We start from the raw sequence: 25,273 nt of genomic DNA, 5'->3' as shown, positions 1-25,273 counted from the left end.
TGCTCTATAAAAAATAATAGTTTGTCCCTTCAGGCTATCATTAAATTCTGGGGCTATTTTCAGAGTTACAAGGGAACTTGAAACTCTGCAAACAAATATTTGTTAATGCTATATTACTTTTCTTGGCTCCAAGCAATTTGTTACAGCTATGGGTTATGTGCTCAGCCTCTATTTGTAGAGTATATGTGATTTCATCCTCCAACTAGTAAGCATTATCAGGGCAGCTAACTCCAAGTGACTCATCCTTTGGGTACTCATCAGTACCAGATTAATATCTGCTGCATAAGGTTGTTGAATTGCCTGAAGTTTCCAATCTATGCTTTACTCTGCTCAATCACAAGTGCAGTTTTTGAGTTGTGCTCTTTCCTACAATCCAGGTTCAAGACAACCACTGCATTATCCCTCATTATCCTTCATGGCTCTGCCTCCTTCTACTACCCATTGTGTTTTTCCCTATTCCTTCTTCACCTTTCCTGCCTATCACCTCCCTGCTTCCCCTCCTCCACCCCTTTATCTTTCCCCTTACCGGTTTTTCACCTGGAACCTACCAGCCGCCTTCCCACCCTCCCCCCACCTCCTTTATAGGGCCTCTGCCCCGTCCCTCTTCAGTCCTGACGAAGGGTTCTGGTCCGAAACGTTGACTGATCGTTTCCACAGATGCTGCCAGACCTGCTGAGTTCCTCCAGTGTGTTGTGAGCGTTGCTATTGTATGATTATGCCCAGGTGCAGATGTATAATCTCGGACTCCCGCAGACCACTAGTATGTTTACCAGAAGCCTGCCTATCTGCAATATGGAAAAGCAATAGCCCAGCAAACTAGGCAGGAAGGAGATACAAGAAATTGCCTTTGCTGGCTTCTAGAGCAGAAAGTGGACAGTTGAAGGTTTGGGTCGAAATTCTTCACTTGAACTCAAACTAGACAGGATTGAATCCTTGGCTCAGCATCCAAGAGGTCTGAATCAAATTCATGCTCTGCAACCCTCATCTACCTTGTGAACTACAGAGAAGGCATGGCTGATACATGATGTGGCTATGAGTGCTGGTCAAAGATTGTCCTGAAGTGGAAAACTTATCTTACAAAACCTCATTTCACCATTCACAAGGCACAGGACAGGACTGCAAGGAAATACTTTACAGCTGCCAACAGGAGTGCAGCTCTAATGATACTCAAGAATCTTGAGTATAAAAATTGGCAAGTCACATTGCAGCTGTAAAAATTTGGTTCGACCTCATTTGCAGTATTGTGTTTGGTTCTGGTCTGCAGGCTTCGGAAATGTTAACCTAGCTTTTGCCTGGATTAGAAAGTCTTAGCTGTAAGGAGAGGTTGCACAAACCTGGATTATTTTCTGAGTTTCAAAAGCTGAGTAGGCCTAACAGAAGTATATAAAACTATAAGCATAGAGATAGGGTAGACAGTCTTTTTCCCCAAGGTAGAAATGTCAGATACTCAATGGCATGGCCTTAAGGTGAGAGGGAGAAAGTTTAAAGGAGATTTACAAGGTGAGTTTTTCCACACAGAATGTGACAAGTTCCTGGATTTTGATGCTGGGGGAGGTAGAGGAAGCACATATGGTATCAGTTTCCTAGAGGCATTTAGATGGGACATGTACAGATGGAATAGAGGAATGTAGACCATGTGCAAACAAATGATATCAAGGTCAGGAGAAGTGTCATGGGATGAAAGGTCTGTCCTGCACTATGCTGCTCTGTGTTCTCTGTACAGACTTTACACAGTGAGGCTTTCTCAGGTCACTGGACCACATTAGGAAATGTTTATGGGCCAAACCAAGACTAGAATTGATGGGAACATTGATCAGCATGGACCATTTGAGCCCAAGGAACTGTTTCTATGCTGTATGACTCTATGATGCTATACCATTAGATTCTCCATCATGACAAACTTCCAGACCAAGGTGAGAAAGCCAAGGGTTTCCTTAACTGTTAGCTAACATACGCCTGTCAATTACCCATCCTACAGACCCCTGCATCTAACAATGGAGAATGTGTTGAACTTTTTTCTGAGTTGCTGCTTTCTGGGGCGGCTGGAGATTCAACTTCTTCAGAAAGGCTGCCAATTACCTCCCTGAAAAGGCACAGGAGACTTGGAATTTTCAGTACATGAAATGAAAGAGCAGCATGACTGGAAAGCAGAGGGGAAAAGCTTGTTGAGACCAAGGGAGCATTGGTAAGGTGTTAAAGTTGTTGGATGAGGACTGTAATTGGCTGTCCAGCGGGAAAGTAGATCTCGCTCCTGACGAGACAGCTGAACCTCAGCAACCCTAAATCTATAAGATGAAAGAGCCATTGAAAATCTTAGAAGCAGACTCTCAGCTCTCAGAATATGGCTGCAGTTCAGAAAATCTCGATGATCTGAGAGCAGGGGTCCCCAACCTTATTTAAGCTATGGTCCAATACCATTAAGAAAGGGGTCCGTTAACCCCAGGTTGGGAGCCCCTGTCTTAGAGAAACAGCCCACCCATTTACATCAATTATTTTATTCTCAATGTATTGTATTATTCAGAATGAGCCTTCTCAATTTCTGTTCAATATTCTATATACCATTCCTCCCTCTCCTACTCTGCAGCTCTTGCTTGTTCAGACTTATCAATGCCCATTACCCCACATTCCCCAGGCTGCAAATAGAACTGTGAACAATAACACAAGCTAAGCTTTCAAGTAACTTTCTGGGGTCTTCAGGAGTCCAATTTATTTTTCTGCAGATCACAAAAAGAATTGTGTGGCTAAGCAGCACAAATCCTGAGTTGTCTTTTAATTCAGTGCATTCATTTCTGGGAGCTGTGCCTTGCTGATAAGACCAACATTTTATTGCCCATCCTTCATTGCCCTTGAATAGAGTCTAGACCATTTCAAAGGGCAATTGGGGGTTAAGCACACTGATGGGTCAGGTGTCATAGGCTGGAGAGGGATGGTAGATTTTCTCCCCTGAAGGATGTTAAGTGAACTCGATTGGTTTTTATGGCAATTCAGTAGTATTCTGATCATTATTACCAATAACAGGGTTTTAAAAAAAAAATGTCAGATTATTAACTGCAACAGCTGTGGTGGATTTGAACTCAGGACTTTGGATTGTTAGTCCAGGCCTCTGTATTTTAAGAATGAGGTACCCTCCCCCCATTTCTTCCAGTCATTTTATTTCTCTAACAACATTCACCTCTCTTAGAGTGAATGTCACCTTAAAGAGATGGTGGTCGTATTAAAATGTAATTGCTGAAAGTTGCCTTTTTATCCTCAAACAGACATGTACTAATAAGCTGTGTGGGCAGCTGAGAGCAATGCCTGGGAAATTTCTGGTTCTCCCTGCAGTCCCATGAACAGGCATGCACAGTGAATCTCATTCATTGTGTTTCTCTTTTCAATTACAATTAAATCTTAGAGCCACTTCTACTTTTCCATTCCAAACAAACCCCCCCCCCCCCCCCAGTGTTGTTAAAATAACCACAGATCAAGTTGGCAGGATATGTCAGTAGAATGTCTGACGACAGAATGCCTAAGCAACTACTGTATGGAAAGCTGACTGAGGATAAACAATCACACAGTGAATGGCATAAGAGAGTGAAAGGCTCTCTTAGACCAGCCCTGAAGATTCATACCATTGAGAACAACAAGCATCGGATTGTCCTGTTTGAAATTCCCGCAGAAAACAAAACAACGCTCACCCATAAAAGGAAGCAAGAATGCAGGAAGTGAAAAGGAACAGAGAATCTCAAAGCTCAAGAATCATCGATGCTACGCCATCCCTACACCTTTGACACCAGTGTGGAAGGAAATTTCAAGCCGCAATTGGCCAGATCAGCCATCTCCGTATACATTGCAACACTAGACTAAGTATTATGGTTTCCTCAACAATGATCAGCTAATATTTTTATGTCCAGCTTAATTTTATAGCCATTGTTAGAATAATGGTGAAACTATTAGATGGTACCTTAACATATGGAGTGTATTTCTATTAAGAAAAATGGAAAGTGAAACCTCTGGAATAACTTGATGGCTGTGTACTGTTACAGTACATAACAGGCAAAGGCTCTGGGAGAGTTAAAATTAGGCAAAAGCTTGTTGTTATTCATATCAAATAGAGTGATCCAATGTAAAAAATGAGAGGACAGCTCATTGATAATAATTGGAAAATTGTAGAGAATGTAGATCTAAATTTATAATCTCTGCCACAGCGAGTAATAGATTGTAGAAAAATAAAATGAGCTCACAAGTTCATGCCTTGCGTGACAGCCAGATGCACAAAGTATAGCCTGCTAATGTAGTGTCACCACTGCATAAAATAGCTTTGTGTCAAGTCATGGAAACATTATTATAGTCAGTGTTGTTCTATTGTATACATTATAAGCAACTGTTACATAACTTTATGTTGCAATAATCATTAACTGTGAAATGGTTTATATGAGATTGAGCTTGTGAATCACTAAAGAATAATAATTTAAAAGATTCTATTTCATTTAAATTCTAGATTTTGATTCTGAGTCCAGACTTGTGGGCTGCATAATGTTTTTTTATTTTAGTAGGCCAAGTGGCCATTTGTTACCTACATTCAGTGGCCACTTTATACTTTATACTTTATTGTCGCCAAACAATTGATACTAGAACGTACAATCATCACAGCGATATTTGATTCTGCGCTTCCCGCTCCCTGGATTACAAATATTAAATATTAAAAATATTAAAAGTGAAAATTAGTAAATATTAAAAATTTAAATTATAAATCATAAATAGAAAATAGAAAAATGGAAAGTAAGTTAGTGCAAAAAAACCGAGAGGCAGGTCCGGATATTTAGAGGGTACAGCCTAGATCCGGGTCAGGATCCGTTCAGCAGTCTTATCACAGTTGGAAAGAGCTGTTCCCAAATCTGGCCGTACGAGTCTTCAAGCTCCTGAGCCTTCTCCTGGAGGGAAGAGGGAAGGAAAATGTATTGGCTGGGTGGGTCGTGTCCTTGATTATCCTGGCAGCACTGCTCCGACAGTGTGCGATGTAAAGTCACTTTATTAGGTATGTCTCTATCTCAGCTCATTAATGCAAATATCTAATCAGCCAATCATGTGGCAGCAACTCAATGCATAAAAGCATGCAGACATGGGCAAGAGGTTCAATTGTTCAGACCAAATATCCGAATGGAGGGGAAATATGATCTAAGTGACTTTGACCGTGAAATGTTTGTTGGCGCCAGACGGGTGGTTTAAGTATCTCAAAAACTGCTGACCTTCTGGGATTTTCATGCACAACAGTCTCTAGAGTTTACAGAGAACGATGCAAAAAAACAAAACAAAAAAAAAAAAAATCCAGTGAGCAGCATCTCTGAGCGGAAGTTCCTTGTTAGTGAGCGATCAGCTGACAGGAAGGCGACAGCAACTCAAATAACCAAGCATTTAAAGAGCGGTGTGTGGAAGAGCATCTCTGAACAAACAACACTACGAACCTTAAAGTGGATGGACCACAGCAACAGAAGACCATGAACATACACAGTATCCACTTTATTAGGTACAGGGGGTACTAATAAGAGCAGAATCGGGCCATTTGGCCCATCAAGTATGCTCCCCCAGTTGATCATGGCTGATTTATTTTCCCTCTCAACCCCATTCTTCTGATCTTTGAAGGCCTTATTAATAAGGTACCCATCAACCTCTGCTTTAAATATACCCAGTGACTTGGCTTCCACAGTTGCAGGCAGCAATGAATTCCGCAGATTTACCACCCTCTGGATAAGGAAGTTCCTCCTCATCGCTGATCTAAAGAGATATTTTTGTATTCTGAAGCTGAGCCCTCTGGTTCTAGACTCTCCCACTATTGGAAACATTCTTTCAATGTCCACTTTATCTAGGCCTTTAACATTCTGTAGGTTTCAATGAGATCCTCTCTCATTCTTCTAAACTCCAATGTGTACCGACCCAGAGCCAGCAAATGCTCCTCATTGAATGAATCCTTTCATTCCTGGGACTATTCTCCTAAATGTCCTCTCCACCCTTTCCAATGCCAGCACATCCTTTCTTAGATATGGAGCCTAAAACTACTTGCAGTTCCCCAGTCTGACCAATGACTTACAAAGCCTCAGAATTACATCCTTACTGGTCCTTTTGAAATTAATAGTAGCATTGCAAATGCCTTCCTGACTACAGACTTGCAGGAGATGGCATTCACATGCATTAGTCTCTGGTGATACAGAGTTCATATATAGGAAGCAGTTGTGTGTGGGTTGTGATATTTCTGGAAGGCATGTCCACCATAGTTCAATAAGTATGAAATATAGCATGTAAAGCTTGTAGTAGAGGTAGATGTTTGAGACTATTGGGTTACCTGAATGTTGGATGGATGAGCTGTTGGAAAGAGGTTATTAGTAAGAGTGTAATGCACATACTTATTGTGGAGGCCAAGGTGCAGCTGTCAGGCAGCAGAATTTGGTGATGTCTCCACTGACTTTGACTACATGTGTAAAGTCATGAAACTGCTTCTGCCACGGCTTCATCTCCTAGCATTGATCTTGAATACAGTCTTATGCTTACCTGACTTATCCACCAAGTTCTTCATCATGTTTTCCCCTGCTATATCAAGTGCCTTAAACCTGTAGAATGAAGTACATCTCATGTAAGATCAGAATCAGTTTTATTATCACAGTTTTATATGACATAACATTTGTTTCAGCCATGATCATAATAAATGGCGATGCAGGCTCAAAGGGCCGAATGGCCTACTCCTGCACCTATTTTCTATGTTTCTATGTTTTTTTACATGCAAAGCCATAAAGATGTATAAACTGTGACCATTTCCCCTTTAAGAGATGTAGTCCTTCAATGGGCTGAAGATAGATTCAGCTGGTTTCAGCCAATCATGAACTTGACCCCGAAATACATGCTGAAAGCAGCATGTCCAGCACTGAAATCCTGAAAATGAGATGGAACCATGAATTTAATGTGCATCTTGCACCAGGTTAGATGGGCACTGGTTAATCATGCACTGAGACCCCGGTGTATATTTTCCTGCCGTCTCTAATTAGGACCTTTGGACTTTGAGAAGATGACATAGTTGCTCTTTATCATTTGGAATCATCACGTCAGGAAGTCCTTCCAAGATAGTTTTTGCAGATTACCAGACTGACTTTGAAGCTGGTTCTGAACAAGGTTGATGTATTACCGCACCTGGAGCACTCATGATCAGACATTTGTTATTTCCAGCATCAGTCTATGTCCTATGCTGAATGCTTACTTCAGATACAAGTGGGATCCAAATCATTCTCTGAGCATTCAGAACTGATTCATTCACCATGTTCAAGGTTTATTTAAAGGCTTGGTATAATGAACAAATGAAAGGAAAGACCACAGAAACCAATGTCAAAGTGCCCATATAGAGCATGTAAAATCAGAAAAATGTTAGTTCTTTGTCCATTTCACTTAGGAGATTTTCTCCCATTTATAAGTCAGTAAATTACCATTTAAGCTTTACTTTAGTTCTGATGGGCAAGACCAAAAGCTAAGGAAAAATATTAGTTCATTATTGAAGCTATATGATATTTATCTGTATCCTAGTTTAATATCCAAAGTTGTTACTATACCTATTTATGTGGAGTTAAACATACTTCAATGAACATAATTTTTATGTTAGTAATTTGGAGACGATGCTAAGTCAGAAGAGGCTAGCCATGAAAATTTACCCACAGAGTGCATCATCAGAAATTGTATTTTCACCTATGATTGTGTGCGGAGGACCAAGGAGACAGAAATTCCTCCTTTTTTACTTACACTACTATGCAATAAGCATTCAGTGGCATTTTATTTGGCTCCTCCTGTATCTAATAAAGTGGATACTGAGTGTATGCTAATGATCTTCTGATACTGTAGCCCATCCTCTTCAAGGTTTGATGTGTTTTGCATTCAGAGATGTTGTAATGTGTGGTTATGAGTTACTGTTGCCTTCCTGTCAGTTTGAACCAGTCTGGCCATTCTCCTCTGACCTCTCTCATAAACTAGGCATTTTCGCCCACAGAACTGCTACTCGCTGGATGATTGTTTTTCATAGTATTCTCTATAAACCCTATTATCAGCAGAGGTTCCCACCTTTTTTATGCCATGGACAAGTACCATTAAGCAAGGGGTCCATAGACCCCAGGTTGGGAACCCCTGGTTTATAGAGACCAGAAATTTATGGTTAAAATCCCAGGAGATCAGCAGTTTCTGAGATGCTCAAACCACCTTGTCTGGCATCAACAATCTTTCCACAGTCGAAGTTACTTAGATCATACTTCTTCCCCATTCTGATGTTTGGTCTGAATAGTAATTGATCCTCTTCATCATGCCTGCATGCTTTTATGCATTGTGTTGCTTCCACATGATTGGCTGATTAGATGCTTGAATTAATGAGCAGGTGTACAGGTGTACCTAATAAAGTGGTCATTAGCAAATACATGTCATAATTTGCTTCGGAAATTTGGTTCCATTAACTTTACATTAACTACAAAGGACTTTGGATGAATTCCTACTCATGTTTTAAATATTATTTAAAAAAAAATCTGCTTATTTTGCAGCTTTTGTTTCCTCAGACCAATTGTAATATGTTGTAACTTTGGTAGTGATAGAATAATAATTGGATCAGAAAGCTTATTGCTTTTCAATTAGTTTTGAGTACATAGTAACATTCACATGACAACATAGAACATAAGAACATAAGAAATAGGAGCAGGAGTTGGATATCTGGCCTGTTGAGCCTGCTCGACCATTCAATAAGATCATGGCTGATCTGGCCATGGACTCATCTCCACCTACCTGCCTTTTCCCCATAACTCTTAATTCCCCTACTATGCAAAAATCTATTCAACCTTATCTTTACTGAGGTAGCCTCCACTGCTCCATTGGGCAGAGAATTTCACAGATACACCACTCTCCGGGAAAAGCAGTTCCTTCTCGTCTCCATCCTAAATCTACTCCCCTGAATCTTGAGGCTATGTCCCTTAGTTCTAGTCTTGCCTACCAGTGGTCAGTAAGGACAGTAAGGGTGTCCTTACTGAGAAGGAGAACAAAGGCTCGATTTACTATTTTATCTGAAAGTGAACTCCTTCAACAGTGCAGTTTTCTCCTAAGGATGAGCAAGGATTATGTAATAGTCGAGAATAAGGCTTGAACTCAGTCCAACTGGAGTTAGAAGGCCGCAGCGATGGTCACCTAAAAGAACTTGTGCATTAATTAACAGTCATGAAGGGTGTCACTTTTTTGACCTTTCCGTACTCTTTATACTCTGGATGTATTTTATTTCATTGTTTTGGCCCAAATTCATGTTGAGTCTTTCTCTCCACATCCGTAAGACTTAACACACCTGCCCTTGGTGACTGGGGAAATATAGCACACCCAAGCTAATGATCAGACATTAACTTACAATAATCTCTGCCATAGGCTTGGCAACTTCTGTAATTGGAAACGGAAGAACTGATAAAACATCTGCATGACTTGTCCCCATATTTTACCTTGAAATGCGAAACACTTTGTTATAAGTCAAATGAATAAGCAGACACAAAGTAAATATATTTACAACAAGTTAATTTTCAACAAGTACTCTGTACAGTATATACAGCAGAATCCAGAGCTAGATTGCGGCATTACTTTTCATGTAGATGTTTTATCAATTCTTTCCTTTCCAATTACAGAAGTTGTCAAGCTTCCAATCAAGCAGTAATTCAGAGTTTATAAACTCTAAATGAAGCTCAGTGAAGAAAAACAAAAATTGGCTAATAAAGGATCCTAGTAACAGAGCCAGAACCAAGCAATTACTATCTGTTAAAAGCTAACTGCATATCAAGCATATTTGTAAATTGGATCACTTTGTTTAGATAGTTACCTTAGTGCACAAAATTAAAAGTTCATGGGATTGTGCTAATATATTGTAACGTCTCAGGGGATCTATCCTGGGTCCTGCACATTAGTGCAATTCCAAAGAAGGCACACTATTAGCTTTACTTCATTAAGAGTTTGAGATATGGTTGGTCACCAAAGACTGTAGCAAATTTCTACACATGCACAGCGGACAGCATTCTGACTGGTTGCACGGCTGCCTGGTATGGACCCAGGAAGCTGCAGAGGCTTACAGGCTCAGCAAGATCCATCATGGGCACAGCCCTCCGTACCATTGAGGGCATCTTCAAGAGGTGGTGCCTCAAGAAAGCAGCAACCATCATGGAAGATACTCAGGGTTAAATGTAGCTGGGTTTCTGGGTGGTGTGGCTCATTGGGCCAGAAGGTCCTGCTCCGTGCTGTATCTCTAAAATAAATAAACGTGCCCTCTTAGTGTTACCTTCTCTGGGGAGGGGCTACAATCTGGGCCTGAAGACCCACAATCAATGTTCTAAGACCAGCTTCTTCCACTCTGCCATCAGATTTCTGAACGGTCCATGAACACGTGAACCTTATTATTCGTCTTTCGCACTACTTATTTATCTTTTAACTTACAGTAATTTTTATGTCTTGCCTTGTACTGCTGCCACAAAACAATAAAATTCACAACATAGTTCAATGGTAATTAACCTGATTCTAATTCCGATACTGATTACCATGGATGGCAAAGTGGTTGACAAACAGGAGTTCAGTCCTTCGGGGGTGGGGGGGGGGTAAGCAGTAAGCCATGGGATACGGCATTTATGTTGATGATTCAAATGTACAACTTTTAAGATTTTGTTAACACTGAACTGGGTAAGATCGTGAACTATTAGGAGGATGCAGACAGGCTTCAAGATAACTTAAGTTTGAATGGGCAAACACATTGCAGATCTAGTATGACATGGAAAATTTAAGCTTACCCATTTGTCAGAAAAATGGAGAAAAAAATGTTACTTAAATTGTTCCAGACAGGAAGTGGTCATGTTTTTCAGAGTCTTGCCATAAACTTTTATGTTTGGACGGTACTGTGATGTAGGAGGGGTAGGCTGATACACAACTTTTGCCTTACAGATGTTGAGTATAAGGCCCATCCTCATGAGTAATTCAGTGTAAGTGTCAATAATGTGTAGATACTTAGCCTTTGAGTCTTTACGAACACAAATATCGTGATGGCTGAGGTTTGCGTATCTTTAGTTCTGTCATGTGGCTGTCATATGGCAAGCAAGTTCTCAGTTCTGAAGCTTAGTTTCACTCCAGCATCTTTGTTAAAAATGAAATTCAGTATCGTAACATAAAAGATCGAGAATACCATTGGGACAATGACGCCACTTTACTTGACACCAGTTTTCATTGAGAATAATTCTGTTGTAGACCCATTAGTCAATATCATGGTTTCATAAAATCCTGACTAAATTGGTGGAAAAAATAACTTAACAATTCTTAAGATAAAATCTTTATCTGTGCAGTTCTGAGTAGAGATATATGCAGAACATGTAGCTACCATACCATTGCGCTGCTTTCAACTGAGAAACCATAAGGCATAGGATCAGAATTAGGCCATTCGCTTACTGAGTCTGCTCCACCATTCCATTATGGCTGGTTTATTATGCTTCTCAATCCCACTCTCCTGTTTTCTCCCTGTAACCTTTGATGCCCTGACTAATCAGGAAACTATTGAGCTCTACTTTAAATATACTCAATGACTTGGCCGCTACAGCCATCTGTAGCAATGAATTCCACAGATTCTCTACCCTGTGGCTAAAGAAATTCCTCCCCATCTCTGTCTAAATGGACATCCCTCTGTTCTAAGGCTGTGCCCTCTAGTCCTAGGTTTCAATGAGATTCCCCCTCATTCTTCCAAACTCCAGTGAATACAGGCCCAGAGCCATCGAACACTCATCATACATTAGCCTTTCCAATCCTGGAATCATTCTTGTGAACCCCCTCTGAACCCCCCTCCAATGCCAGCATATCTTGTCTTATATATCGAGCACAAAACTGCTCACTGTATTCCAAGTGTCATCTGACCAATGCCTTATAAAGCCTCAGCATCACATTCTTGCTCTTATATTCTAGTTCTGTTGAAATGAATGTTAACATTGTATTTTTCCTTCCTTACCACAAGCTCAATCTTTGAGTTAACCTTTAGGTAGTCCTGTACGAGGACTCCCAAGTCCTCTGAATTTTTCATTTTCTCCCATTTAGAAATTAGTCCACGCCTTTACTTCTTCCAGCAAAGTGCATGACCATACACTTCTTTACATTGTATTCCATTTGCCACTACTTTGCCCATTCTCCCAATCTGTCTAAGTCCTGAACAAAGAGTTCCTTCTCCCTCAATACTAACTGTCCGTCCACCTGTCTTTGATCGTCTGTAAACTTGACCATGAAGCCATCAATTCCGTCATCCAAATCATTGATTATATAACGTGAAAAGGAGAGGATCAAATTCTGCTGCTAGTCACTGGCAACCAACCAGAAAAGGCCCTTTCAATTCCCACTCTGTCTCCTGATAGACAATCTTCTATCCATGCTAGTATCTTTCCTGTAATACATGGACTCTTATCTTGTTAAGCAGCCTCATGCGCAGCACCTTGTCGAAGGCCTTCTGAAGATCCAAATAAATAATATCCACCGGCACTGCTTTGTCTATCTTGTCTGGTATTTCCTCAAAATTCCAACCCATTTGTCAGGCAAGATTTCCCCCGAAGGAAACCATGCTGACTTATGTGCCTTCAGTAACCATGAATCCTCATCCTTAAAAATATGCTCCAACATCTTTCCAATCACTGAGGTCGGGTATAACTCATCTATAATTTCTAGAATTTCCTTTCTTTTGACTCCCTTCATCTTAGAGTGGAGTGGTATTGTAATTTTCCAGTCCTTCTAGTGATTCTTGAAAGATCATTAGTAACACCTCCATAATCTATTCAGCTACTTCTTTCTGTAAGTCCCTCTGATCCAGGTGACTTATCTACCTTTAGTTTCGCAAGCACCTTCTCCTTAGTAAAGCAATAACACTCACTTCTGCCCCGACTCTCTCAAATTTTGGCGTACTGCTAGTATTTTCCTCAATGAAGACTGGCACAAAATACTTGTTTGTCTGCCAGTTCTCGTACCTCATTATCAACTCTCCAGTGTCATTTTCCAGCAGTCCAATGTCCACTCTCACCTTCTCTTTTATTCTTTATATATCTGTAAAAACTTCTGGTATACTTTTATTTTACTGGCTAATTTTACATCATATTTCATCTTTTCTCTCCTTATGTCTTTTTTTAGTTGCCTTCTGTTGGATTTTAAAAGCTACCCAACCCTCTAACTTTCCACGAATTTTTGTTATATTATATTCTCTACCTTTTACTTTTATGCTGTCTTTGGCTTCTCTTTGCCCATGGTTGCCTCATCTTCCCTTTAGAATATTTCTTCATTTTTGGGATGTATCTATCCAGTGCCTTCCGAATTACCCCAGAAATTCCAGCCATTGCTTTTCTGCCAACCTCCCTGATAGCATCACCTTTCAATCAACTTTGGCCAGCTCCCCTCTCATGCCTCTGCAATACCCTTTACTGCACCGTAACACTGCCTCCTAAGAGTTTCTTTCCCTTAAGCTCACTACTCAAATCTGGTTCATCACACAACACCCAGTCCAAAATTGCCTTTTCCCTAGTGGGCTTAACTACGAGCTGCTCGAAAAAGCCACCTTATACGCACTCTACAAATTTCCTTCTTGCACCAACCTGATCTTCCCAATTTACCTGCATATTGAAATCCCCAGTGACTATCATAACATTGCCTTTTTTTACATGTCTTTTCTGTTTCCTGTTGTAATTTGTACCCCACATCCTGGGTACTGTTCAAAGACCTGTATTTAACTCCCATAAGGATCTTTTTACCCTTGCAGTTTCTGACCTCTGCCCACAAGGATTCTGCATCTTCTGATCCTACGTCACCTCTTTCTAAGGATTTGATTTAAATTTACCAACAGAGCCACACTACCCACTCTGCCTACCTGCCTGTCTTTCTATGCAATGTGTATCCTTGGATGTTAAGCTCTCCACTATGATCTTCTTTCAGCTATGATTCAGTGATGCCCAAAATGTCATAGTTGCTAGCCTCTAAATGCACAAGATCACCTACCTTATTCTGTATGCTGGGTGCATTCAAATAGATCACTTTCAGTCCTGTATTCATCATCCATTTCCATGTTGCCCCCATGTTACACTTCAACTTATCCCACTAACTGCAATTTTGTCGTCTTATATCCCTATCCTTGCTCACAGTGCTCCATCCTTAGCCACAGCACTCCGGTCTCCATCCCCCTGCCATATTAATTTAAATCATTCCCGACTGCTCTGCAAGCCTACCTGCAAGGATATTGGTTCCTCTTGTCCTGTTTTACAGGTCATACCTTCCCCAGAAGAGATCCCAATGATTTAGAAATCTGAAACACAAAATAAACTGCAGATGCTGGGGTCAAAGCAACAATACGCTGGAGGAACTCACTAAGTCCTGACAAAGGGTTCCAGCTGGAAACATTGACCGATCTTTTCCATGGTTGCTGCCCGACCTGCTGAGCTCCTCCAGCGTGTCGTGAGTGTTGCTAGAAATCTGAAACCCTGCCCGCTGCACCAGTTCTTCAGCCACACACTTACCTGCCAAACCATCCTATTCTTACCCTCACTGGTGTGTGGCACAGGCAGCTGCCCAGACATTACTATCCTGAAGGTCCTGCTTTTCAGCTTCCTATCTAACTCCTCCTATTCTCACTTGAGGACCTCCTCCCACTTCCTACCTATGATGTCAGCACCAATATGTACCACGACTTCTGGTTGCTCACCCTCTCCCTTTATAATGCTGTTGATCTAATCTGACCATCTCTGACTCTGGCACCTGAGAGGCAAAATGCCATCTGGATGTACTTTTCACATCATAACTGCATAGAACGTAGGACAGGACAGGAACATGCCCTTCAGACGGTGATGTCTGTGCCAAGCATGATGCCAAATTAAACAAATCCCTTTTGCCTGCATGAATTCCAAATCCATCTAACCCTGCATATTCATGTCCATATGTAAAATCCTCTTGAATACCACTATTGTATTCATTTCAACCACCACCCCTGGCAGTGCATTCCAGGCACCTGCCATTCTCTATGAAAATTAACAGCCTGTGCATCCCCTCTGAACTCTCAGCTTCTCAGCTCAGAGCTGAGTCCTGGAAGAACGTTGTTCATGGCACAATCATACAGCAGCATTAAAAACTCCCATGAGACCGAGGGAAAATGAAGAAGGGTGAGACGGGGAGACACAATATTCTCTCAGGTGGCTGGGCTTTCCCTGCAGGATGGGCTGCTCTGGTGGGACTTCGTGCTGCAAAGGCTCACACTCCCAACATTGTGCTGCAGTGGAGGAAGCAGGCTGCATGACCTTCTAATGCCATTAGAGCTGTCTGTGACTTACACTGGGCAAATGCCAGGATGCTATAGGGGAATCCAAAGTTTCAACATTACTTTTCTGATGTTTGTGGAGGTTACACGTTCTCCTTATAACCACACAGTGTTCCTGTTTCCTTCCACACCTCCAGGACCTGGTTGTTGGTCAAACAACTCTTGTAAATTCCTCTATTGAAGACAGGTGATTGGAGAGTTAAAACTTGTAAGTGAGTATGTCACAGGGAAATAAATTGAGGAATGTAATTGCTCAGAGCATTGCTTGATACACTATTCAGCCTACAATAGTCTCAAAGTTTAAAGTAAATTTTATTATCAAAGTATGTATATGTCACTATATACTAAAGATTTGTTTTCTTGCAGACATTTACAGGGAATATAAAGAAATACAGAAGAATTTATGAAAAACTATAAATAACCAAGACTGATAAACAACCAATGTGCAAAAGAAGACAAATTGTACAAATAACAAAAATAATAAAAATTATCTCCTCCAATATTACAATGAAAAATAAAACAGGACACAGAAATAGCCAATAGTTTTGATCTAACAAAAATACATAAGACCATAAGACATAGGAGCCGAATTAGGCCATTCAGCCTATTGAGTCTGCTCTGCAATTCCATCATGGCTGACGTGTTCTCCCTCTCAACCTCATCCCCTTGTCTTCTCCCTGTAACCTTTGAATCCCTTACTAATCAAGAACCTATCAAACTCTGCTTTAAATATACCCAATGACTTGCCCTTTACAGCTGTCTGTGCCAATGAATTCCACAGATTTACCATCCTCTGGCTAAAGAAATTTCTCCTCATCTCTATTCTAAAGAGATGTCCTGCTGTTCTGAAGCTCCACTCTCTGGTCCTAGACTCTCACTAATCAAAACATTCTCTCCATGTCCACTCTATCTAGGCCTTTCAATATTCAGTAGGTATAAACGAGATCACTCCTTATTATTCTGAACTCCAGTGGGTACAGACCCTGAGCCATCAAGCACTCCTCATACATTAACTATTTCATTATTGGGATTATTCTCGTTAACCTACTCTGGACCTTCTCCAATGCCAACACATCCTGTCCTACATAAGGAGCCCAAAACTGCTCACAGTACTCCAAATGTAATGCATCAGCATTACATCCTTGCTTTTATATTCTCTTCTTTCTTCGGTTGTCCATCGAAAACCAATGACGATGTCCACTCCTTTAATGGTGAGATCTTTGATGACTATACAGTCCTATCCTGGACCCACAAGCTCTATTGCAGGTGGGACATGTATATGTAGTATTGGTGGTATTGATGGCAACCATGGCTGCATTTCTCCTGGCCCTCTTCTGCTGTCTTCTGGTTGTTCTTTCCATCTCCAGAATACGAACCTTTCCCTACACAGCTGTCGCCAAGTGGTATGGTCAGCAGCAGCCTCCTCCTCCAGGTCCTCCGGTCTGATCTTGTACTTCCTTAAAGCATTCTTCATCTGATCCTTATAGCGCTTCTTCGGCCCTCCAGCTGAGCGTCGACCATGATGTAGCTGGTCGTATAACACTCTGCGGGGTAGCCGACATGGGGGCATCCTTATCACGTGCCCCAGCCACTGCAGCTGACATTGGGTGATCATGGTCTCAATACTTCTGCAGTTGGTCATTACAAGTATTTCAGTGTGAGGCATCCGCTCACACCAGGTAATTCCCAGGATGCGCTGGAGGCAGCTTATGTGGAAGCGCTCCAAGGACTTCATGTGACAGCTGTAGGTTACCCAAGCTTCACAGCTATAAAGGAGGGTGGTGACACAGACCGCTTGGTATACGGTGACCTTTGTGGAGAGAAGAAGGCTCCTGTTCTGAAAGACTCTACACCGAAGTCTCCTAAAGGCAGCTGATGCCTGTTTAATGCGGCTCTGGATGTCGTTGTCAATGTCACCATCCTCAGAGAGAATGCTCCCCAGATATTTGAAAGATGGCACTACTGACAGCTTTTCATCACCAACAGTGAAGGCAGGTAGAGTGGGTGGGACGCTGGTACTCCATTGGCAAACCACTTCAGTCTTGGTGGTATTGACAGTCAGCCCCGTCCTGCTGTATGCTCTCACTTTTATACTCTAGTCCTCTCAAAATGAATGCTAACATTGAATTTGCCTTCCTTACTACACGCTCAACCTGCAAGATAATCTTTAGAGTATCCTGCACTAGGACTCCCAAGTGTCTTTATAAAAATAATTTAAAATACAACTCTTGAATACAAATCATCCACAAGTTAGTCCATGCATTCCTTTCTTTTTAAAAAAGAGAATTTATTTATTGCTCTATAATTTCAGTAGAATATGGAAAAACCAATATAATTTCTAGATTTTGGAAAGAGATAGCCAAACAAGAAACTATTGGTAGATGAAATGACTTTGCACTGTTCATTTTTTAATAAGGTGTTAAACTGGCCAAGGCTAAAATACAGTACATCAGTGAGTGATTGGAGATGGGAAGGAGAGGCATATGGTGAGACTGATTGCTGTTTCAATTCTGATCTGGACCCAGTTGCAGGCAATAAAGGAAATGAAGGATTTTAGTAAACATTAAACATGTATGAGTTTCAGTTCATTTGGGAAAATGCTTTAGAACAAAATTATAATGAACCATGTCACAGGTTCTACAGGGAAATGTCTCTAGCTGCCTCATCAACAAGACACAGAATGAACTAATAGGAGGTGTGACTAGCTGTCTGGGCCACACAAGAGTAACCAGGACTACATTGCACCTTCAGAATTTTCTCCTCTTCTGTGAGAAAACAAGTGAATTTTCCTTATAATTCCAAAAATCTTAATGGTAAACTGTGAGATGCCATGAATGTGACTCTTCATTCCAGAGCAGGATGATAAGCGCAGCCCTACAAATCCTGTCATCTCTTGAAGGACTGCTGAATCAGAATGTGCTGGACACTAATTTTTACACAGTCGGGTAGTTATTACAATCTAAGGCCAGCAGTGTGGAATCTAAACCTAGCCTTTGCAAACATGAGAAAAATAGAGCACAAGAAATCTCTCTCATAGTTAACAGAGTTAACTCTTGCTCATTGTCAACAGAGTGAAATTCTTTACCAATAAGATGAGCGTGTGATGGAGTGAATCATCTCATTTTTGATAAACTTCCAATATTTGGGGTAGACCTATCATTTCATTTTCTCAATTATAATGTCTTTGATGCATTGTTCCTGGGAAACAAACTTATAATCCCATTTCCCCTCCTATAGCCCTGCAATTGAACCTCCCTCATACATGTTCCTTAACTCGTCTCCGATTCTTATTGCCATTAAACCACCCAAAGACATAATTTAAGAGGCCATTTAGCAAAGTTTTATGTCTTTGGGATATGTTTGACAAACCTTATCAAATTTTTTTGAAGAGGTTACTAGGAAAGTTGATGAGGGTAAAGCGGTGGATGTTGTCTATATGGACTTCAGTAAGGCCTTTGACAAGGTTCCACATGGAAGGTTCAATCGTTAGGTATTAATATTGAAGTAGTAAAATGGATTCAGCAGAGGCTGGATGGGAGACGCCAGAGACTAGTGGTGGATAACTGTTTGTCTGATTGGAGGCCGGTGTCTAGTGGTGTGCCTCAGGGATCTGTACTGGGTCCAATGTTGTTTATCATATATATGTTTATGATCTGAATTAAGGGGTGGTAAATTGGATTAGTAAATATGCAGATGATACTAAGGTAGGTGGAGTTGTGGATAATGAAGGTGGAGTTGTGGATAGTGAAGTAGGTTTTCAAAGCTTTCAGAGAGATTTAGGCCTGTTAGAAGGGTGGGCTGAAAGATAGCAGATGGAGTTTAATGCTGATAAGTGTGAGGTGCTACATTTTGGTAGGACTAATCAAAATAGGACATACATGGTAAATGGTAGGGCATTGAAGAATGCAGTAGAACAGAGGGATCTAGGAATAATGGTGCATAGTTCCCTGAAGATGGAATCTCACGTGGATAGGGTGGTGAAGAAAGCTTTTGGTATGCTGGCCTTTATAAATCAGAACATTGAGTATAGGAGTTGGGATGTAATGTTGAAATTGTACAAGGCATTGGTAAAGCCAAATTTGGAGTATTGTGTACAGTTCTGGTCACCGAGTTATAGGAAAGATGTCAACAAAATTGAGAGAGTACAGAGAAGATTTACTAGAATGTTACCTGGGTTTCATCTCCTAAGTTACAGAGAAAGGTTAAAGAAGTTGGGTCTTTATTCTTTGGAACTTAGAAGGTTGAGGGGGGACTTGATAGAGGTATTTAAAATTATGAGGGGGATAGATAGAGTTGACATGGGTAGGCTTTTTCCATTGAGAGAAGGGGAGATTCAAACAAGAGGACATGACGAGAGTTAAAGGGCAAAAGTTCAGGGGTAATATGAGGGGGAACAACTTTACTCAGAGAGTGGTAACTGTGTGGAACGAGCTTCCAGCAGAAGTGGTTGAGGCAGGTTCGATGTTGTCATTTAAAGTTAAATTGGATAGGTATATGGACAGGAAAGGAATGGAGGGTTATGGGGTGAGTGCAGGTCGGTGGGACTAGGTGAGAGTAAGAGTTCGGCACGGACTAGAAGGGCCAGGATGGCCTGTTTCCGTGAGGTAATTGTTATATGGTTATATGCGATGAAACACCCAGAGAAAACTCATACTATCAGGGAGAAAATGATAGAAGTCTGCGGAGGGGATCAAGATCGAACTTGGGCCCTGGGCAATAAGATGGCTTTGATATCTGGTGAGGGCCCAGCCCTGTGCTCACCAGTGATCAAATCTAATGAAATTGAAAGTTGATGCTCAATAACATTAAATATTAAATATAATACTAATAAAGCTAGAACTACTAATTAATTTTAAAATAACACTCATACAGCACAATAACAAGCCCTTCAGCCCATCTGGTCCATGCCAACCAAGATATACATCTAAACGCATCCCATTTGCCACAACTCTCTAAACCCTCCAAAACCCTCTAAACATTTCCTACACATATACCTCTCCAAATGACTTTTAGATGTTGTTAATGTACTTGCTTCAGTCATCTCCTCTGCTGCCAGCAGAAGTCCTAGATGCGGGTTCAATTGTAACATTTATGAGAAGTTTGGATAGGTATATGGATGGAAGGGCTATGGTCCTGGTGCAGGCAGATGGCACTAGGCAGAAGATCAGGTTGACATGGACTAGACGGCCCTTTTCTGTATAGTAATGTTCTATTACTCTGAGGGGTGATTGATAAGTTTGCGGCCCAAGGTAGAAGGAGATGAGTTATTAACTTCAAACTTTCTGCATTATCACTCAAAGAGTTGAACTGCGCGTGCATGTAACGAGAGCGTCTTGGACCTCCAGGTGGTCCACAGCAGGAGTGATTGATAAGTTCGTGGCCTTAGGTCAAAGGAGATGAGTTATACAGCTCTCGTTACATGCACGTGTAACAAGTAATCTCATAGGCATTCAACAAATTCCCTCTCTTGTGATCCAACACCAACCTGATTTTCCCAATCCCCTTGCATATTGAGGACCCCCATTACAATGGTGACATTACCCTTATTATGTATCCTTTCCAGCACCCTTTGCAATCTCAACTCCACATCTTATCTACTATTTGGAGTCCTATATATGATTCCCATAATAATTTTTTTACCTTTGCAGTTTCTTAACTCCACCCACAAAGATTCAACTTCCTCTGACCCCATATCACCTTTCTAAAGATGTAAATCCATCTCTTACCAACAGAGCCACACCATTACCTATGCCTTCCTGCCTGTCCTTTCAGTACAATGATACAATCCTTGTTAATAAGCTCCCAACTATGACCACCTTCAGGCATGACTCAGTGATGCCCACAATGTCATACCAACAAATCACTAATTGCACCACGAGTTCATCTACCTTATTCTGAAAACGACATGCATCTAAATATAGCACCTTCAGTCCTGCGTTCTTCACCCTTTTGAATTTTGCCTCTATGGTACAATTTAACTCTTTACACTGTCTGCATTTGTACCCAATCATTGGCTTGACCTTCCTTACATTCGTATTAGACCCATAATCTACTTGTAAACCTGCTGACTCATCCTCAGCTCTATCATACTGCTTCCCATCCCCCTGCATTGTTAATGTAAACCACTCCCAACAGCTCTAGTCAACCTGACTGCAAGGATATTGGTCCTTATCGGATTTAACTGCAACCCTTCCCTCTTATTCAGGCCACACCTGCCCCAGAAGAGCACCCAATGATCCAGAAATCTGAATCCCTGCCCCCTGCTCCAATTCTTCAACCATGCATTTATCTGCCACCTCATTCTATTCTGATCCTCACTGTCGTGTAGCAGAGGCAGCAATCCCGAGATTACTACCCTTGAGCTTCTCAACTTCCTTCCTAACTCCCTGTATTTTGTTTCCAGGACCTCCTCCCTTTTTTTACACCTATGTCATTGGTACCAACGTACGTGACCTCTGGCTGCTCAGCCTCCCTTTACAGGATATCGTGGACACGTTCGGAAATTTGGATCCTGGCACCTGGGAGGCAAACTACCATCCATGTTTCTTTTTTGTGACCACAGAATAGCCTATCTGTTCTGTTAAATATAGAGTTCCTTATGATTGTTGCCATCCTCTTTAATTCACTATCCATAGGGCCAGGCTCAGTGCCAGAGGCCCAGCTGCTATTGCTCCCCCCAAGTAGGTTGTCCCCCCAATGACAGAAGTCAAAATAGAGAACTTATTCTTGAGAGGGACAGTGCTCTCCACTATCTGATATTTTTTCCTTCTCTCTCTTGACAGTTACCCATTTATCTGTATCCTGTAGCCTTGGTGTGATTACCTCCCTGTAGTTTCTGTCTATCACCTCCTCACTTTCCCAAACAAGCTGAAGGTCACCGAGCTGCAGCTCCAGTTCCATAACGTGGTTTCCAAGGAGCTGCATCTCGATGTACCTATGCAGATATGATCTCAGGGGAGGCCAGGAGTCTCCTGGAAATCCCACATCTGACACACAGAACAGAACACTGGCCCTGCAGACATACCCCCCATTCTTTCAAGAGTTAGCTTAACAAAATAAGTAAGAAATATACTTACTTTCTTACGTCGTTTCCGCCTGTTCTCGCCGAAGTTTGCAGAGCCAAAGTTTCACCACCCTGGCTCAGTCTACTCCAACAATAACCGCTCCACTAGACGGTACCTCTCTTTTATGGACATTGGGTTTTTCAAGCTACCCTCTAGACCTGTGCAGGAATGCTTCTATCACATTTGTGCCGCTGTTCAATCAAAGACTCCCGCTGAAAACTGGCTGCTTTCTCAGGTTCCGTTCCAGACCTGCGCAGAAATGCTTATACTACGTCTGGGCCATTGTCCAATCCTTCACAGTTGAGATGAGGTTTTGGTGTTGGTGTGCAGTTCCCTTTTTCCTCCAAACATAGCAATGTGCATTTCTGCCAAAAAGTTCAACTTTAGTCTCATCTTTCCACAGACCATTGGTTCAGAAGCATTGTTAAACATCCAGGTGGTCTTTTGCAATCTTGAGACATGCAACAATGTTTGTTTTGTAGAGGAATGGTTCCCTGCATGGTGTCCTTCGATGTTCAGTGTTTTTCTTGTAGCGGACACATGAACAGAGACTTTAGCAAGTTCTAAAGATTTCTGCAGGTCTTTTCCTGTGACCCTTGTGTTCTTTTTCATCTCCTTCAGCATCACATGAGGTGCTCTTGGTGTGATCTTCACAGGACACCCACTCCTAGAGAGAGTAGCAATAGTACTGAATTTCCTCCATTTGTAGACGATTTCTCTTGCTGTGGACTGATGAACACTTTGGTCTTTAGAAATGCTTCTGTAGCCTTTTCCAGCTTCATGCATCTCTACAATTCTTCTTTAAGGTTTTCTGAAAGTTGTTTTGATCGAGTCATGCTGCACATAAACAGATCTTTCTTGGGAAGAGCAGGCTCTGTCAGTAACCTGACTGTATGTCTTTTTATAGGGTGGGGCACCTCTCCAACCCACACCTCCAATCTCATCTGATTGATTGGAACACCTGACTCCAAATAGCTTTTGTAGAAGGCATTACCCCAGAGGTTCACATATTTTTTCCAACAAATACATGTAGTATTGTATCATTTTTCTCAAAAAATAAATGAACAAGTATAACGTTTTTGCTGTTATTTACTTAATTGTGTTTTCTTTGTCTAGTTTTAGGACTTATGTGAAAATCTGATATTTATGCAGAAGTAGAGAAAATTCTACAGGGTTCACAAACTTTCTAGCAGCACTGTATGACATGCAATGAACAGTTCATAGAAGCAGAGACTTTCCTAGAACATGGGGATAACCTGTATTACTTATTTTGAGCCTCCCTTCCTTGTCCCTATTTGATTTACTCTGGATGAGCAACCCTTTGCATAAAGGTTGGGATTCTAGTTTAGTCGATGAGCCATTGCTGTCAGATAAGTTGTTAAAAAGAGATCCTGAAAATGAGTCACTAAGAGACCAAAATTTCAGCATTGCACCCACCAGATGTTGTCATGGTTGATCAGCATTCCCAATTACTTATCAGGAAGTGCATCTGGAACATATTTTGTTGATAACAGATATATATATAGACGTAAGAGACTTGTTTTTGTCTCCATCGATCACAGTTTTGCCTTATGTTTGTCACTGTAAATATTCTGCATAAAAGAAATTAACGTGGTTATTGATTTTCCCCATTTCCACAAAGAGTCTTGATTAGCCAGGGCATCAAAGGGTATGGGGAGAAGGCAGAGTATGACTGGAAGAATGGGATCAGCCCATGATTGAATGGCGGAGCAGACCCGATGGGATGAATGGCCTACTTATGCTCCTATACCTTATGATCTCATGATCTTTCTTTCTTTATTAATCTTTTTATTGAATTAAAAAAATATAGATACAATCAAGAGGAGAATTAGTTCAAATATATACATCAGTAACCAAAATTAAAATAGACACTGTCAAAATCATAGATATTGTTAAACTAGTATAAAATATATAATAAAAAAAGAAAATAACAATTCTCCTCTTACCAGTTAAAAGGAGAAAGGAAAAAAAAATGGGTTTTAAATAGAGGGGAAAAAAGCCCTCTACACTATATTTAAAAAAAACAGAACAAACAGAACGAAAAAAAAGGGACTGGGCAGTCCATTTTCAGGAAACAACCAAAACAAGAGAAGAGAAAAACTTTCTGATCAAATCGAAAACCTCGGAAAAAAAAACTTGTAAGAGTAATAAATCAAATTAAATGAAAATATTTGATAAAAGGTCGCCATATTTGTTCAAATTTAGGTCTTATGGTCTTATGTGTCCCTGCTTTGGGAGCTTACTCTAGGCATTTTTCACTTTCCTCTAGGCTCTTTAATATAACCACCATCATGAAATGTGGCAATTGGCCCAGCAACACTATCAAAAGTTTGTCTAAGTTTGCCTCTTGTTGCTGTTTCAGACAGAGTTTGAGAATAGTACAAACACTCTACTTCCTACTGCACCAGTTACTCACCAAAATACTCAGGAGAATGGGTATAGCAGGCAATCTTGGATATATATCCAAAGTCATCTGTGTGGGAGCAGGTATCAGCTTGAGAAATGTTTACTTTTATATCTTTGTCTGGACAAGTTCTATTTAAACCTGATGTTTCACCTCTGGCCAGGAACCAACTATTCTTATGGACAATGAACCTACCATCCATGTTGAAAAGGAAGACCAACCAGAAGCTTACCAGTGTGACACAATACTTGAAGATGAGATTGTGGCATCTATAAAGTACTCAGTGTATACTAATACTGGTATGTATTAAGGAAATTTTAGCCTTGATGATACTGCATAGAACATTTTCTGAGATTCATGATGTTACGTACTAATTAAACATATTGGAAGTAATTTACAGTAAGTGTGAAGCTAATCGCCAGATTAAATTACTAATGCAGTTGAAGTATGCCGCAGACT

General features: G+C 40.9%; 1 protein-coding gene across 1 annotated transcript in view; it reads left to right on the top strand.

The window, feature by feature from the left end:
* Positions 1-25,273, top strand: part of LOC140209603 (uncharacterized) — a 119,839-nt gene that overhangs the window by 68,704 nt on the left and 25,862 nt on the right. Inside the window, exon 2 of the mRNA XM_072277877.1 lies at positions 24,978-25,113. Coding sequence (XP_072133978.1) covers positions 24,993-25,113 — 121 coding nt within the window. The 5' untranslated portion in view covers positions 24,978-24,992. The remainder of the gene's footprint in view (positions 1-24,977; positions 25,114-25,273) is intronic.

The sequence above is a fragment of the Mobula birostris genome, chromosome 2 (assembly GCF_030028105.1).
Source record: "Mobula birostris isolate sMobBir1 chromosome 2, sMobBir1.hap1, whole genome shotgun sequence".
In the NCBI taxonomy this organism is placed as follows: Eukaryota; Metazoa; Chordata; class Chondrichthyes; order Myliobatiformes; family Myliobatidae; genus Mobula; species Mobula birostris.
This window is presented reverse-complemented; position numbering and strand designations above follow the sequence as displayed.